Genomic DNA, 18421 nt, shown 5'->3' with positions numbered 1-18421 from the left:
CATGAGTTTGAGCAAGCTCCGGGAGAAGGTGAAGGATAGGGAAGCCTGGTGTGGTGCAGTCCAGGGGGTCGCAAAGAGTCAGACACGACTGAATGATTGAACTGATGTTGAAACCACTGAATATCTTATTTTTATATGTTGGGTTTATGTATTCAAAGTGCTGGAGTCAACAGTAACTTATAGAGATAAAGCAACGAGTACAAAGCAAGCATTAGAGCGGCAGAGGCCCTTTGGACGCTCTAAGAGGTTTGGGTTCCGTCTGCGGTCGGCCACGAGCTGCAGCTGTAGGGCAGGCCTGGGGAGACGGTGTGCTGTCCGTCCCCGGCAGGCCCGCCGGTGCCGTCAGCACCGCCGGGGGAGTGGTAGGGAGGGGGTCACTCTACTCTCAGGGGCCGTCAGCACCGCCGGGGGAGTGGTAGGGAGGGGGTCCCTCTACTCTCAGGGGCCGTCAGCACCGCCGGGGATGGTGGGGAGGGTCTCTCTACTCTCAGGGGCCGTCAGCGCCGCCGGGGATGGTGGGGAGGGTCTCTCCACTCTCAGGGGCCGTCAGCGCCGCCGGGGGTGGTGGGGAGGGTCCCTCTACTCTCAGGGGCCGTCAGCACCGCCGGGGATGGTGGGGAGGGTCTCTCTACTCTCAGGGGCCGTCAGCGCCGCCGGGGATGGTGGGGAGGGTCTCTCTACTCTCAGGGGCCGTCAGCGCCGCCGGGGATGGTGGGGAGGGTCTCTCCACTCTCAGGACAGCCCAGCCAACCAACCAGGGGCCGAGCTAATCAGTGAACTTGTAGAGCCTCTGAGATAGAAGTTTTTAATCCGTTTCTCACTTCAGCTGACTCAGCTCATGAATTTGAAGTTTTCTCTTTATAAAGACTAGAATTGGATGAGTTTGTCAGCTTTCAAAATATTGTCAGCTTTCCTAACGTACAGCTACCAACAATAAGGTTAACACTTTCACCCCCCCGAATTATACAATTTTTTTCCTGTGAACTCAACATTGAAGAACTCTCTTCTGATAGCAGGAGCGGCAGAGAGGACACGCGTGGAAAGGCGTGCTCTCCCCCAGGGAGAACTCCTCCAGGGCGCGCAGACATGCGTGGTGGAACATGTGTGAGCAAGACAACAGGACCGTCTCCCGCAGCGTGGGCGTGGGGCCGCCGGCGGCCAGCGCGGTGAGGCAGATGGGGCAGTCGGGGGCCTCCCGGTGCAGGGCCTGCAACACAGCGGGGCAGGCTGTCACACGTGCTGGTCACGCCGCGGCCGGCGCTGTCCCCAGTTCAAGTGAGAACCGGGCACCCACAGACGTGGGTCTTCTAAACATGGAGACGCTTCATCCTGGGTTAAAACAATGCTAATTATGTATGTACTCTGCTGTTCCTGCGAGAAATGGAAGGGACTGCAACCCACATGGGATAACCCACTTCGAAACACAAGCAGTTTATAAAAGGCTGAATCTTAGTGACAGACTTTCTTTTAACTAAGCAGTTTCTGACACTATGTAGCCGCTAAACTTCTTTATGCGTTTTACCATTTTTGTAATTTCTAAGTAAGTGTTTCCTCTGTTGGGTTTGGAGTCTCTGTCCTCAGATGGAAGGGGCAGGCAGGCTGAGAACAGCAGGAAGCGCAGGTGGGGGCGGGAGGGGGGCACGTGGGGAGGCCTCGGCCCTCGGCGCTTTCACTGATCCCTAGACGCCGTCATCAAAGCAGAATTTCACACCCAGGGCCCTTGGCCTCACCCCAGAGTGGGTGAGGAGGGCCCCGGGGCCCCCTGGGGGTCCCGGCCTCTCCACGGTGCCCGGCCCTCCGCCCTGGCAGGCTGGCCGCGCCTACCTGAGTCTGGATCTCGCCCCACTCCTCTTCTGAGAGCTCACGGCCACACCGCTCCTCCAGCTGCTGCAGGATGCTGCGGTTGATGGCCAGGCAGTGGTCCACCTCGCAGAAGAGCGCGTCGATGTCGGTGTGGTAGGAGCAGAGCAGGCGCTGGCTGATCTCTGTGAACTGAGCACCCGCGCCCGCTGTGAGCCGCGCTGGGCAGCGCCCCTGGGTCCCCACCGCCTCCCCCAGCTGCCCGTACACTCGCCAGCCCAGAGGGCCTAGGCGGAGATTTCAGGAGGGGGCACCTGCTGGCAAGCCTTGCTTGGTGGCAGGGAGCGCGCTGGTGAGGAGTTGAGAGGAGGAGGGACCAGAGCCGGGTACAGTGGGTCAGACGGTCATCCTGCGCTGGCAGCGCCCCCAGAGCCTCACAGGCCCGGCCCTGGGCAGTGCCGCCCCCCGGCCCATGCCAGGCCATCACGAGGGACGCCCAGCACAGCACATCCCCAGGCTCCGCAGCAGCATCCCCTGCGGCTGCAGGTCAGGAACCTTTCAGCCTGAAAATTTCCATAAAGGGAATCTAAGAGAAAGACCCTCTCCTCCCTTTTGAGTTGGTTACTCATCCTACCTTTCTCACTGAGCTCTAAAATCCTCATTTTGAACCCACCCCTGCTGCCTAAAGAGCTAAAAAAAAAATAAGCTGAGGCAATCACTTTATGGGCGATCGCGTGTCTCCATGCTGCAGAACGCATTTTTAGGACTTACCTAACAATCCCAGTTTCACCGCTAGCCTAAATATGGAGGCGGCTTATCACAGTTTATCACAAACTTTTGTTTTGCTTTGAAGGCACTGTCCTCAGATACAGTCTCTAACATTCCATCACTTCAAGGGAAATAGATGGGGAAACAGTGGAAGCAGTGGCTGACTTTATTTTTCTGGACTCCAAAATCACTGCAGATGGTGACTGCAGCCATGAAATTAAAAGACGCTTACTCCTTGGAAGGAAAGTTATGACCAATCTAGACAGCATATTAAAAAGCAGAGACATTACTTTGCCAACAAAGGTCCGTCTGGTCAAGGCTATGGTTTTTCCAGCGGTCATGTATGGATGTGAGAGTTGGACTGTGAAGAAAGCTGAGCACTGAAAAATTAATGCTTTTGAACTGTGGTATTAGAGAAGACTCTTGAGAGTCCCTTGGACTGCAAGGAGATCCAACCAGTCCATCCTAAAGGAGATCAGTCCTGGGTGTTCATTGGAGAGACTGATGCTGAAGCTGAAACTCCAGTACTTTGGCCACCTCATGTGAAGAGTTGACTCATTGGAAAAGACCCTGATGCTGGGAGGGATTCGGGGCAGGAGGAGAAGGGGACGACAGAGGATAAGATGGTTGGATGGCATCACCGACTCGATGGGCATGAGTCTGAGCAAGCTCTGGGAGTTGGTGATGGACAGGGAGGCCTGGCGTGCTGCGATTCATGGGGTCACAAAGAGTCAGACACGACTGAGCGACTGAACTGCACTGAACTGACTGAACATTCTCCCAGGCTCGGTCCTCTTTATGAAGGTCTGCATTTGGTACAAAGAGATCTAGAAAAGAGATCTAGAAAAGCGCTCTGCTCTCAGGGCAAAGGAGGTAATGGGAATCGTGGTGGGCTGCGACCTGGAATGCTGTCGTCTGCTGAGGGCGACAGCTCTGAGCGTGCGCAATTGCAGGGCGCATTTGGTATAAGCGGTTTGTAAAATGCTACGGGCCGAGGTTACGTGGGAGGCGCGTGGACTCAGGCATGCAGTCCCCTTGTCTGCCCCTTTTGGCGGCACTGAGGGCTAACGCTGGCTGACTGCAGAGCAGCACGAGCTGTGTCCTCCGTCCTTGAGACTCAGTTCGGCCCGTGGTCTTTAGGTGTGTGACGTGCGGAACGCATTCTCCTCGGGCCCAGAGGACGACCCAGCATCAAGTATTCCGGTCTACGGGACACCGCGTGCGTGCAGCGTGTCCGTGCGTGCGTTTTTACGCAGTGTCTGTGTCCGTCACCTCCATCAGAAGGTGCCTTCGTGGGCCCGGGGGCCCCTTCCACCTCCCGTCCATTCTGCAAGAAGCCTCGAGCCAGGGCAGGATGGGGGCAGGGCCGTGGGGAGTGCCCTCCCAGGCCTTGGTCACCGGGGCTTACAGGGCGGGCCCCGGATCTCCAGGTAAGGCCGCCTGTGAAGTGGCCGGTGGCCCGCGGGGTTTGAATCCAGGCGCCTGTGTCTTGGGGTCTAGTAGGCACTGGTTTCTCAGCCGCCTCCAAGGCCTGGACAAAGATGCTTTTCCATTTTGGAGTCCAGTTCCATTTCTTGCCGACTAATTATCCAGCTGGCAGCTGGATCCAAGCTCATGGGCTCTAACTGGCAAGGCTTCATTTTCTCTGTTCCTGAGCCTTTCAAATGCCTGATAATCTCTATTACTAAAAGTAGAAGAGGTCCCTATACTTTATAAAAGGAAGGATTCCTTGGAAATACATATACTGCTGCCTTCCAGTGAATGTTTTATAGGTCAGGTTTTCTCTAAGTTGCCTTTTCGTGCAGTGTGAGAGATTCCCCGAATAGACCTGAAAGGTGAGATCACGTCTTCCCCCAGAATTAGGCCCCGCCAGTGCAGACCTCACACAGTCTCTGGGATCCCGAGGTTCGCTCTCACATTAGTTCTCAGAAGTGCAGCCTGCAGGGACAGCAGTGCCGCGTGTCCCACCGCTGGGGCGGGGGCACCGCAGCCTTCTTCCAGGGGAGGCCGTGCCACCAGCGGCATCCACCTTGCCAGAGAGCTGCTAGCAGCGCCGACTCCCGCCGCCCCAGCCCTCCGGGGTCAGCACTGCCGCTGGAGGCAGCCGTCTGCATTCTAACAGCCCCCGGGGCAAGGGGACTGAGGCTCACTGGAGATGGAAACTGCTCTCGTAGAAGCTGTCCGATTAAGATTTAGGATTCAAAGTTGTTTAACACCGATTTACTCATCACTCCCTGAGGAGTGGGGCTTCCCTCGTAGCTCAGCTGGTAAAGAATCCACCTGCAATGCAGGAGACCCCAGTTCAATTCCTGGGTCAAGAAGATCTCCTGGAGAAGGGGTAGGCTACCCACTCCAATATTCTTGGGCTTCCCTTGTGGCTCAGCTGGTAAAGAATCCACCTGCAATGCTGGAGACCTGGGTTTGATCCCTGGGTTGGGAAGATCCCCTGGGGAAGGGAATGGCTATGCACTCCAGTATTCTGGCTTGGAGAATTCCATGGACAGTATAGTCCACGGGGTCGCAAAGAGTCGGACACGACTGAGCGACTTTGACTTCCCTTCCCTTCCCTGAGACGTGACCACCCAGCTTCAAGTGTGCAGTGCCTTCCTGAGCTCTCAAGGGTCACTTCAGGGAGTGGCAGAGTGTGGAGGCCACGGGCATTTCTATTTTCTTACATGTGTGTGTATATTATCACGCCTGTGTGCCAAGACATCTGTGTCACGCTTCCTACACACATGTCCGGGGGACGGCAAGAACCCACACCTGTCCTCGTGTTGTGTGAGCTCTCATGGCTTGAGATGCAAACAGAGCCGGTGTGTCCGGAACAGCTGTGCATGCTGGTCCCAGGGGCCTGTGAGGACGTCCTCAGTGCCCCCCGCCTGCCTCCAGCACTGCGGTGGCGCCGCCTTCATCCTCTTTGCCGGCTCGGGGCTGTCCCCCCGTGTGCCCCCGTCTGTGTGTCTGTCTGCGAGCCGCTCTGCACGCTGGCCCCGAGGAGCCGGAGAAGCACTTGCTGAAGAAATGGCCGTGGCGGCTTTGCGGATGCAGCCAGGAGCTCTGGGATGGCCAAAGTCACTCCCACCCCTTCACCTCTCCAGGCTTTTCTCCAGGACACAACTGGTGGAAATTGGTGATGTTTCCAACAAAATATGAAGTATTGCGTCTCCCCTCCAGGAAGGCGGGACGCGTCCAGAGGTAGCCATGGGCCTGGGGGGAGGCACCTGGCCAGGGGGCGCTTCCGGTGACGCAGGGTCTGTGGCACAGCCCCCCAGCTGGAACCCAGTTCTGGGCGCGGAGGGCAGGGTCAGTGTGGACGTGGGTGCATGGCTCACTTGACATCGCTCTCACACTTGTTAATGGGCACAATTCCTTCTTCAGCCTGAACAGGAAGCATTTCACAAATGAGAAAAATAGCCATCCCTTTATCTGCAGGGGTCGGCGGAGACTTAAAATGCAAATGAACACAGAGACCTGGTGAGAGGCTGCCATCTAGCACAGGGAGCCCCGCCTGGCTCTGTGACACCCGGAGGGGAGAGGGGCTCATGAGGGACAGTGTCTCTGTGTAATTGCGGCTGGTTGGCGTCATTGGATGGCAGAAACCAACACCACATTGTAAAGCAGTTTTCCTCTAGTTAAAAAATAAATTTGACTAGAACTAATCAGTGAATTTAGCAAAGGTGCAGGATACAAAATCAATACACAAAAATCCCTTGCATTTCTATATACTAACAATGAAAAATCAGAAAGAGAAATTAAGAAATCAATCCCATTCACCACTGAAACAAAAAGAATTAAATATCTAGGAATAAACTTACCTAAGGAGACAAAAGAACTATACACAGAAAATTGTAAGACACTAATGAAAGAAATCAAAGAAACATAAACAGATGGAGAGATATTCCATGTTCCTGGGTAGGAAGAATCAATATTGTGAAAATGACTATACTACCAAGCTCGATCCACAGATTCGTTGTGATCCCTATCAAATTACCAGTGGCATTTTTCACAGAACTAGAACAAAAAGTTTCACAATTCATATGGAAACACAAAAGACCCCGAATAGCCAAAGCAGTCTTGAGAAAGAAGAATGGAGCTGGAGGAATCAACCTTCCTGACTTCAGATTATACTGCAAAGCTGCAGTCATCAAGACAGTGTGGTCCTGGCACAAAGACAGAAATATAGAGCAATGGAACAAGATAGAAAGCCCAGAGATAAATCCATGCACCTATGGGCACCTTATTTTTGACAAAGGAAGCAAGAATATACAGTGGGGCAAAGACAGTCTCTTCAATAAATGGTGCTGGGAAAACTGGACAGCTACATGTAAAAGAATGAAATTAGAACACCTCTTAACACCATACACAAAGATAAACTCAAAATGGATTAAAGACCTAAATGCAAGACCAGTTCCAGTTCAGTCACTCAGTCGTGTCTGACTCTTTGCGACCCCATGAACCGCAGGACGCCAGGCCTCTCTGTCCATCACAAACTCCTGGAGTTTACTCAAACTCATGTCCATTGAGTCGGTGATGCCATCCAACCATCTCATCCTCTGTTGCCCACTTCTCCTTCTGCCCTCAATCTTTCCCAGCATCAGGGTCTCTTCCAATGAGTCACCTCTTCACATCAGGTGGCCAAAGTGTTGGAGTTTCAGCTTCAGCATCAGTCCTTCCAATGAACACCCAGGACTTATCTCCTTTAGGATGGACTGGTTGGATCTCCTTGCAGTACAAGGGACTCTCAAGAGTCTTCTCCAACACCACAGTTCAAAAGCATCAATTCTCTGGCCCTCAGTTTTCTTTATAGTCCAACTCTCACATCCATACATGACCACTAGAAAAACCATAGCCTTGACTAGACGGACTTTTTTGACAAAGTAATGTCTTTGCTTTTCAATATACTGTCTAGGTTGGTCATAACTTTCCTTCCAAGGAGTAAGTGTCTTTTAATTTCATGACTGCAATCACCATCTGCAGTGATTCTGGAGCCCAGAAAAATAAAGTCAGCCACTGTTTCCACTGTTTCCCCATCTATTTGCCATGAAGTGATGGGACCAATTGCCATGATCTTAGTTTTATGAATGTTGAGCTTTAAGCCAACTTTTTCACTCTCCTCTTTCACCTTCATCAAGAGGCTCTTTAGTTCTTCTTCACTTTATGCCATAAGGATGGTGTCATCTGCATATCTGAGGTTATTGATATTTCTTCTGGCAATCTTGATTCCAGCTTGTGCTTCCTCCAGCCCAGCGTTTCTCATGATGTACTTTGCATATAAGTTAAATAAGCAGGGTGACAATATACAGCCTTAACGTACTCTTTTTCCTATTTGGAACCAGTCTGTTGTTCCATGTCCAGTTCTAACTGTTGCTTCCTGACCTGTATATAGGTTTCTCAAGAGGCAGGTCAGGTGGTCTGGTATTCCCATCTCTTTCAGACCAGAAACTATAAAACTCTGAGAGGAAAACAGAGGCAGAACACTTGATGACATAAATAAAAGCAAGATCCTCTATGACCCACCTCCTAGAGTAATGGAAATAAAAACAAAAGTAGACAAGTGGGACCTGATTAAACTTAAAAGTTTTGCATAGGAAAGGAAACTATAAGCAAGGTGAAAAGACAACACTCAGCATGGGAGAAAATAACAGCAAATGAAACAACTGACAAAGGATTAATTTCCAAAATATACAAACAGCTCATACAACTTAATACCAGAAAAACAACCCAATCAAAAAGTGGGAAAAAGACCTAAACAGACATTTCTCCAAAGAAGACATGCAGATGGCTAACAAACACATGAAAAGATGCTCAACATTACTCATTAGAGAAATGCAAATCAAAACTAGTAAGATAGTAAGATATCACCTCACACCGGTCAGAATGGCCATCATCAAAAAGTCTACAAACAATAAATTCTGGAGAGGGTGTGGAGAAAAGGGAACACTCTTGCACTGTTAGTGGGAATGTAAACTGATACAGCCACTATGGAAGACGGTATGGAGATTCCTTAAAAAAGTAGAAATAAAACCACCATATGACTCAGCAATCCCACTCCTAGGCATATACCCTGAGGAAACCAAAATTGAAAGAGACACATGGATCCCATTGTTCACTGCAGCACTATTTACAATAGCTAGAACATGGAAGTAACCTAGATGCCCATCAACAGATGAATGGATAAAGTAGTGGTACATGTATACAATGGAATATTACTCAGTCATAAAAAGGAACGCATTTGAGTCAGTTCTAATGAGGTGGATGACCTAGAACCTATTCTGCAGAGTGAAGTGAGTCAGAAAGAGAAAGATAAATCCTATATTCTAATGCATATATATGGAATCTAGAAAAATGGTACTGAAGAATTTATTTCCAGGGCAACAATGGAGAAACAGACATAGAGAATAGACTTATGGACATGGGGAGAGGGGAGGAGAGGGTGAGAGGTATGAAGAGAATAACATGGAAACATATATTACCATATGTAAAATAGATAGCCAACGGGGATATGCTCTATGGCCCAGGAAACTCAAACAGGGGCTAGGTATCAACCTAGAGGGGTGGGATGGGGAGGGAGGTGGGAGGGAGGTTCAAAAGGGAGGGGATATATGTATACCTATCGCTGATTCACGTTGAGGTGTGACAGAAAACAGCAAAATTCTGTGAGGCAATTATCCTTCAATAAAAAATAAATACTTTAAAAATTGAAAAAATGCAGGTTATTTAATCTAGGCTAAAGCACTGTGCCCTCGCCCTGCCGGATAGCTTCTGCAGCTGAAGGGGAAAGCCCAGAGGGCCCCGGAGGAGCCGGTCCTGGCCCAGCGGGCAGAGGGGCCACACTGATCCTTGACCAGCTGGGCGCCGGGCTCAGCAGGACGGCGGGAGGGGCGGCCCGCCGCGCACTCCGCCTCTGACCCTGGCTCTCCTCCTCCGGCCTCTTGGCAGCGTCTCCTCGCCACCTGCCTTCCTGCTCGGCCCCTGCCCCGGCCAGCCCCGCTCCCTCCGCTCGCTGCCCGCCGCGCGCTAGCGCTCGGCCTGGCCGCCCAGAGGGCTCTCTTGGCTCCTTCCGATGACACTTGTCACCGGCCAGGGCTCCTTCCTTCTTCCTGTGTGTATTTCTTATCTCTCGGCTGCTCCGCTTCATCTTGGTGAGGCCCTTGGCATTCAACAAAACTGTCGCCTTGAAATCTGCAACAAGTGAGGAATGAAGGCCCACACGCCCCCAGGGTACACCTTCTGCCGGAGTGCAGGGCGGTCTCCTCGTGGGGGTTGAAAAGAGGACGCTGTCCCAGCGAGGATTCTGAAGAAACTTCCAGTGCCGAGATTCAATAAAGCCTCAGTATTTGGCTTTAGCTTGTTGATACACATACCAAAAATCCTTCAGTATGCACTTATGGCACAGTTCTAAAAGTGAGCTGGCGTGACTGGCTTCATTCTTGTGCTTCGAGTATTGAAAAGTTAGCAAGAATAATATCCTAAAAAAAGTTAAATTAGCAAATGGGTACTGACTATCCTGGGGCCGGGTCAGGGCCATATCCGAAGTGTAGCTATTATTAAGTATTTCTTTCATGTCAGATTCCTGCCTGAGCAGCAGCCTTCTGCTCCTCTTAAGTCCCTCACTGTCACGTGGGTCAGAGGCCTTTAGTGGTTGGAAAGGCAAGAACACACACACATGACCATCGGCTTCTAGTTTTCAAACTAGTGGTTAATATTAATTCTACAGAAGCATACAAAATACATAAAATTTTCCATTAAAAATGAGTATCTCCTTCTATTTCTCTTTCTAAGCCTCACATTTCATATATTTGATAAATTAAACAGTTACGGATTCAGGTAACTGATACGGAGAGCAATCACTGGTCATTTACAAGTACATCCCGGCTAAAGAGTAAAGAAGACGGGCTCACAGAAGTGCCCAGGTGAACTCGGCCTGCCCAGGGGCCCCTCTGAGCATCCATCTTGATGTCAGCAATTGCTTACTAATGTGTTTGACTTACAGGCCGCCCTCAAAAGCAAAGTGAAACGCCTGGAATTTACAGCGTATCAATGAATCCGTTGATAAGCTTTTACTGGTTTAATGTCCTCCCGTCTTGCTGCTTGGAGCCACTTCAAGTTAGCAACAGAATGTTTGCCATCTCTATGTGATAAAGGAAGTCAAAAGGGCTGAGCAAACGTGAAGACCATTATGCTGTTTGGTGAGATGGAATGAAAAAAAAAAAAGTCAGAGCACCCTCCCGGGGGCGGGGCTGGGAGCGGCTGTCCCCAAAGTCAACCGCAGCATCTGACAGACCCCTCACCTCGCTTTCTAAACAATGGCCCGGACTTTTGGCTCGGGTGGAGATAATATAATGCATTTGAAAAGTTTTAATTGCCGCAATAAAAGGCCATACCTCAATTATATGACATATGCTAGCAGAACTCCCAGATAAGGATCAAAGGCACTCAAGGACCGAGCGCTGCATTCTGGGCGACACTCGGGCGTTCTGTACACACTGTGACAGGCGTGAGCGCGGCGGCTCTCGTGACCTCCCGGCGGCTTTGATCTGGGTTCAGCGCCGGCGCGGGAGCGCGGCCGGCCTGCGGGGCCACTCCGCACGCTGCCCCGGGGCCCGGGCCAGCAGGGGACCCCGCCCGCCCTTAGCGCGGCCCGCCTGGAGTCCGAGAGCCACGGGTGAGACGCGGCCTCACTCTGCCCTGTTCGGTCTTGTCAGGAATGTGCCGGGGTGTTCCAGGCAAGGCGGCGCTGCCGAGACGAAGCCTGGGCCTGGGGAGCGCGACTGTCTGCGGAGAGATGACCCCTGCGTTCTGCTAGGCTGCTGACACCCGCAGACGCAGGACAACGGCGGCGGGAGAAGACCTCATTCATCCGCCTTGCTAATCGCCCTGAGACAGAGGGCGCGCACTCGCAAGGCCACGGTTCTTTTACGAGAAAGACGGATTGATTTATAAAAATAGAACGGCCGGAGCTAATCTAATCTCCAGTATTAAAGACATATCCATCTTGGTGAGGTCTTGAAACTTTAAAGGAGCCAAGCACTTCCTCATGTGTGGTGCCTAAAAATATCACAGTCTCACCCCTGCTCTGCCTTTCTTTTCTGTGGATTAGCCTTCTTTTCCCCAAAGGGAACCAGGCCAGTGGTCCCCAGCTGTGGCAAGAAGTTTTCACCTATCTGCCAGACAAGGAAAAAAAGAAAAAAAGGGAATTCAGTGGAGTGAAACTTCTAGAGCTGGACATTTCAGTGTCCAGGAATATCCTGTAGTGTGTGGTCAGATACTGCCAGCTTTCCTGCTGTTGAAACAGCCCTTCAATCTTAGGAGATGATTCTGAGGGCCTCCATGTGATGCTTGGGTTTAGCTCTTACTTGGCCAAATGGACAGTTTTTCAAAGTTGGTAATGAGTCTGCCGGAGGCCGGGTTTCTCTTTGATCACCAGCAGACTCTGGATGGCAGGAGACCCCTGGGGTACGGAGCTGCAGGGGCTGCGAGGAGAGGGGACCCCGCTGCAGTGCCCCAACTTCATGGGCCCACAGAGGCGGCGGGGCCGACACGCACCCGTCCATCAGCCTTGGGCGGTGAAGTGGGTCATGCAATTTCCTCCTAGTCATTTGCAATTTCAGTTTTTTAGACTAAACATAAGATGACTTTACACTGACTCTCACCCATGGTCAGTATGGAGATAGAAATGCGGCTTCTGGTTGCACAAGTCACCCCCAGTTTAAAGGACCCCTGGTTCCACAGAGAATGATAAACGTACCATGTTCGATACTGTAGCTACTGCACATTTTGCTCTGTAAACTGTCCGATTTCTGAAATTCAGACACCGGGTCCCTCACGGCTCACTGATCTACAGTTCTGTGTGAGGAGGGTGACGGGGTGAACACGTGGGTGTCAGAAGGCAGAGCCAAAGGCAGGCCCGTGCAGGAGCCTGGCGCTCCTGGAATGTCCCTGTCACAGGGCTGGTCTCCCGCCCACTGGGGCCTTGATGAACCCCTTGCTTGCCGAGGCTTTGGGCTTTATCTTTTAGTGGATCTATCACTAGGGAACCTGCAGACCCCAATGCCTCCAAAGCTGGGCTTTGGGACACACGCCTGGGTCTGAAAAACTGTCAAGATGAAGACAGTGAGAATCTAGGACCAAGAGTTACACTTTTATTTTAAATCTCTTAATCTGTGATTTCTAGATTTGAAAGGCTCATTATACTGACAAGCTCAAGTTAAAGTATTTTTATAGGCATTTAAAGGAGAACAGTTCAAACTTCTTAAAAAAACTGAAATGCACGTTTGTTTCTTGATGAAAATAATAAAATTCTGTTTCCATCATTGCTGTTAAGCCGCTCAGTCGTGTCCAACTCTTTGTGACCCCACGGACTGCAGCACGCCAGGCTTCCCTGTCCTTCACCATCTCCTGGAGTTTGCTCAAACGCATGTCCATTGAGTCAGTGATGCCATCTAACCATCTCACCCTCTGTTGCCCCCTTCTCCTCTTGCCTTCAGTCTTTCCCAGCATCAGGGTCTTTTCCAGTGAGTCGGCTCTTCGCATCAGGTGGCCAAAGTATTGGAGCTTCAGCTTCAGCATCAGTCCTTCCAATGAATATTCAGGGTTGAAATCCTTGAGGATTGACTGGTTGGCTCTCCTTGCAGTCCAAGGGACTCTGAAGAGTCTCTACCATTAGAAAATTGCCACTGAATTATCTTTAATAAAATAGGGTACCCTTTTGAACTGAGATGAAAGTCTTTTGTAAAGGCACCTCTGGACAATGACCTCTTTCTTTACTAACCGAGAGTTCACAGTTGTTTCATGTCCAATATCTCTCTTATTAGGCTGTTACTGTATTGTACTGAGAAATACTTATTCTATTCACAGGATCACATCTTTTAAAAAGCACATGAAAATAGCCAAAACCCCTGAATACCATGTGTATTTCAGTCTCTGTACTAATATAAGTCAATGCTCCGTTGTTACTAGAAACTCAAGTAAAGACGATCATTTCGCCTTGTTGACCGTCAGTGGGTCCTTGGCGCTCTTCTGCTGAGCAGCTTGGCACGGTGGGGGCCGCTGACCCCCGGCTCCAGCGGCAACGTCAGGAGGCCTTCCTAAGCTCCCAGCGCACACGGTCACCACACTGTCCTGGGCCCCGGGTGGGGCAGAGCTCAGGGCCCGGTGCGTCATCTGATGCATTCTAGTAATTTTATATATTTGCTTGGCAAGTATTTACGTAATTAACATGGAACTCTTCTGAGGATAAGGTATGAAGTAATGTCTGTTTTTCTCCTTCATGTAAATGCCGACATTAACTGTTCTTTTCAATAAGTCTTTTTCTTCATTGATCTGCTGTGAAGAAGTCGAAGTCCTTATTGTAGACTTAGAATCTCTGGACACTGAGGTGGGTGACTTTCTACTGGTTTATCACCCGTCCATCTGTCGTTTCACAAGAATCTCAGTCCCCCAAGTTTTATGTATATTGGGACAGAACGGATGTATAATGTGGTGTAAGTTTCCAGGTTACAATGTGATGACTCGATGCACTTACATATCGGGAAGCGATCACCACAGGAGGCTGCGTGCGTGCTAAGCCGACTCTCCGGGACCCCGTGGACCACAGCCCACAGACCGTGCTGCCAGGCCCTCCTCCGGGGGATCGTCTCACCCCAGGGCTCGAACCTGAGTCTCTTAGGAACAGAAGGGTGAGTTAACACCGTTTCCTGTCTGTGGTGAGGACATGCCCAATCTACGTTCCGTTCAAGCAGCGTTCAAGCATCTGGTACAGTGTTGCTGACTGCCATCGCCAGGCTGAGCACCGCACGCTGCCCTCGGCCTGGCGTCTCCCCTTGCCCGCCCCTCTGCCCGTGGCCCTGGCCGCCGCCATTCTACTCTGTTTCTGTCAGTTCCACTTCCGCGGGTCTCACACACAAGTGGAATCACATCCTATCTCTGTCTGGTTTATGTCCCTTAGCATACCGTGCTCAAGGTTCACGTGTGTTGGTGCAAATGGTAGGCTTGCTTGCTTTCTCATGGCTGAATTCCGCTGTGTGTGGGCTACGTCTTCCTCGTCCATTCATCTGTTGACCGACACTCAGGCTGCTTCTGGGTCGAGGCCATCGTGCACAATGCTGCCATGAACGTGGGTGTGCAGAAGTTTCTCTGAGCTCTTGATTTCGCCTTTAGACGGTCGGAGGCCCAGGAATGGAACGGCTGGGTGGTATGGCAGTCTTTGGTAGTCCCACTTTTGCTCAAGCTTTAGTATCTCCATCGAGGCTGTACCTATTTATATTCCCACCAACAGCGCCCAGAACTTCCCTTTCCTCCACATCCTCACCAACACTCTTTCTTTCTCGCCTTTTCATTACAGTCATTCTAACAGACGGGAGGTGGTATCACCGTGGTGCTGACTTGCATTTCCCTGATGATTATTGAGGCTGAACACCTTTTTCATGCACCTGTTGGCTGTGTCTATGTCTTCTTCAGAGGAGTGTCTAGTCAACGCCTCTGCTCATTAAAAAAAAATCAGATGGCTGGGTTTTTTGGCTGTTGAGTTGTATGAGTTCTTTATATATTTTGAATACAACCCCCTTATGAGATTTATGATTTGCAAATATTTTCTCCCATTCTTTAGGCTGTCTCTTTTCATTTTATAGACTGTTTCCAGTGATGTGCAGAAGCTATTTATTTTGATGTAGTTTATTTATTAATTTTTAGTTATTAAGAACATTTAATAAATAAAAACACCAACTGAACACTCTCGGAGAAATCTGGCTTCCATTCCTAGCTTCTCTTCTCTCTTCCCTCCTTTCCCCTCTAGCTGATTATGTTTTTAATTAAACTTTTTATTTTGTGTTGGAGTATAGCCGATATAACAGTGTTGTGATAGTTTCAGGTGGACCATTTATTTCTGCTTTTGTTGCCTGTGCTTTTGGTGTTGTATCCAAAAACATCATTGCCAAGATCAGTGCCAAGATTCCCCCTGTGCTTTTTTTTAGGAGTTTTGTGGTTTCAGGCTTTAGTCTTTAATCCGTTTTGGGTGAGTTCTGGCCGCATCCTCTGGACGGATTCGCTGCCCCGTCTCTATCCAGTGCTCCTCGCTGTCTGCCACAGCTTTGACATCTCTTCTATCTGACACGAGCACAGCCACCTCTGCTCTCTCTCGGTTTCTACCTGCGTGGAACAGCTTTCTCTGTCCCTTCAGTTTGAGCCTATTTGTGCCCTTAATGGTGCAGCAAGTCTCTCTGTAGGCAGTTTTGCTTTTTAATCCATCTGCTCATTCTATGCCTATCGATTGGACAAATTAATTCACTCATATTGAGTGTCATCACTGCTAGGTAAGGACTTCCGGACGCCCCCTACTGCTGCCAGTCTGTCCCTCGCTCCTGTCTTCCTCTCTTCCTCCCTTGCTGGTCCTTTGTGGACTGACGGTCTTGCAGAGTGGAAGGCTATCTTCCCTTCTCCTTAACTCAGTGTATCTACGGTAGGGTTTTGTTGTGTGGTTACCATGAGGCTTACATAAAACACTGTACAGATACAAGTCTGTTTTACACTGATAACTTTGACTGCATACACTCCACCCTTTTACTTCCCCCTTTTACATTTTTGATGTCACAATTGACATCTTTTTATAGTATTGACAAATACTATATAATGTTCATCTTTGTATAGTACTGACAAATATAGTCACCGACCAATTACTGTAGCTACAGTTATTTTTAATACTTTGTTCTTTAACCTTTATAAGGGAGTAACATAGCACAGTATTACAGTATTAGGAGTATTCTGAATTTGACAATGTGCTTTCTTTTCTGCGTTCCCATGTTACTAACTGGACTTCCCAGGTGGTGCAGTAGTAAAGAATACACCTGCCAATGCAGGAGACACAAGAGGCAAGGGTTCGCTCTCTGAGTCAGGAAGATTGCCTGGAGGAGGAAAGGGCAGCCTGCTGCAGTATTCTGGCCTGGGCAAGCCCATGGACATGGACAGAGGAGCCTGGTGGCTATAGTCCCCAGGCCACAGAGTCAGACATGATTGAGCACACTCATGCATGTGTTACTAATTAGCATCCTTCCTGAAATTAGCATTCACCCTGAAAAACTCAACATTTCTTGGGAGGCAGGTCTAGAGATGAAGTCCCTCAGCTTTCATTTGTTTGGGGCAGGCTTTGTTATCTCTCCTTCATTTCTGAAGGATATCTTTGCTAGTAAAGTATTCTTGCTCGGCAGTTTTTTTTGTTTTAGCACCTTGAATATATCGCCTTCTGGCCTGTGAGTCTGCTGAGACCCACTGATAGCCTGTGGGCATTTTCTTGTTAAGATAGTTATAAGCTTATTTTCTCTTGCTGCTTTTAAGATGCTGTCTTTGATTTTTGACAGTTATTATAATGTGTCTTAGAGAACATCTCTTTAAATTGAGTTTGTTTGGTGACCTATGAGGTTTACCAACTTGCATGTCTAAATCTCTGCCCCATCTGGGAAGTTCTCAGCCATTGTTTCTTTATATACTATCTGCCTCCTTCTTCCTCTCTTCTTCTGGGACTCTAATAATTTACAAATTGTTTCTTCTAATGTATTCCAAGGATCACACATACCTTCGTCACTTTTTTTTCTTTGTTCTCCTCTTACTGAATAATTTCAGAAGTTTTGTCTTCTAACTCACACTCTTCTGTTTGAACCATTCTAAATGTTTATGCCTTCTATTAAAGGTTTTTTTTTTTTCCTTTCATTTCATTCATTGTATACTTCAGCTCCAGAATTTGCTTGGTTCTTTTTAATTTTTCTATCACTCTGTTAAATTTCTCATTTTGTTTCTATGTTGTCTTCCTCAGATTGTTGAATGGTTTTTCTGTGTTTTATGGTAGCTCACTGAGCTTCCTCAAGACATTTGAGTTCTTTCCCATGTAAATCACAGATCTCCATGTCTTTGGAGTCAGTTATTGGGAAGATTAATGTGCTCCTTTGGCACTGTCACAATTGCTTGGTTTTCATGTTCCTTTCATGTTTAGTGTTGACCTAGGATCCGGCCAGAGATTTTTCATTACATTTAAATGCTATATCTCTCAAGTAACTTTGTTCCAGAACATTCCTCTTTTTTTCTTTATGACACTGTTCTGTTGATGTCAGCTGTTTTACAGAATATTTCTCATTTTGGACCCACCTGCTCACAGGTGTCCTCGTGGCTGGGTCCAGGTGAAGCATCTTTGGTGTCAAAGTGCAAAGGTGCAGCTCTGCCCCAGTGTTCCGTGTGCACAGGCTCAGGGGTCACTCTGCCCAGTGGCCGGCTTTGTGGCCCCTGGGCTGAGAAGAGCATTACTGGACTTTTCCGGTGTATGCACTTCTCCTGTTGATAGATTCTGACTCATCTGTGGGGTGATTCTTTGAGACTGTGTGAAAAATGCAGTTCCCCGACAATCTTTCACCCAGTAGCTCACAGTAACTTACTGATATGGTTCTCAAACTGTCATCTGTGTACATCTCTGGGTGTATCTATAGACTCCTGGGTGATGTGAAACTCAGAGACCTAGTTTAATCACCTCTCAGATTCCACACAAGCACGCTGGCATTTAAAGTTGTAGATTAACATTTCCTAGATCATCCCTAGGAAGAGCTGACTCTTCATTAGGAAAGTCCCTAATGCTGGGAAAGATTGAAGATGGGAGGAGAAGGGGACAACAGAGGATGCGATGGTTGGATGGCATCACCGACTCAATGGACATGAATTTGAGCAAGCTCTGGGAGATGGTGATGGACAGGGAGGCCTGGCGTGCTGCAGTCCATGGGGTCACAAAGAGTTGCACATGACTGAGCGACTGAACAACAAGATCATACTTATAGCTCAGCAAGTGAGTCCATCATGTTGGAAGAGGAAGGAAAAGTCA

The 18421-nt window shown here is 49.3% G+C and overlaps 1 protein-coding gene across 1 annotated transcript in view; it reads right to left on the bottom strand.

Annotated features, from left to right (window-relative positions):
* Positions 1–985: 985 nt before the first annotated feature.
* The window catches only part of RNF32 (ring finger protein 32), a 32978-nt gene continuing 15542 nt past the window's right edge, over positions 986–18421 (bottom strand). The window contains exons 8-9 of the mRNA XM_065939940.1: positions 1825–1992; positions 986–1207 (exon numbers count right to left, since the gene is read on the bottom strand). Coding sequence (XP_065796012.1) covers positions 986–1207; positions 1825–1992 — 390 coding nt within the window. The remainder of the gene's footprint in view (positions 1208–1824; positions 1993–18421) is intronic.

This window comes from Muntiacus reevesi, chromosome 6, assembly GCF_963930625.1.
Source record: "Muntiacus reevesi chromosome 6, mMunRee1.1, whole genome shotgun sequence".
Lineage (NCBI taxonomy): Eukaryota > Metazoa > Chordata > Mammalia > Artiodactyla > Cervidae > Muntiacus > Muntiacus reevesi.
Note: the sequence above shows the minus strand (reverse complement) of the source record. Positions and strands in the feature narration are given on the sequence as shown.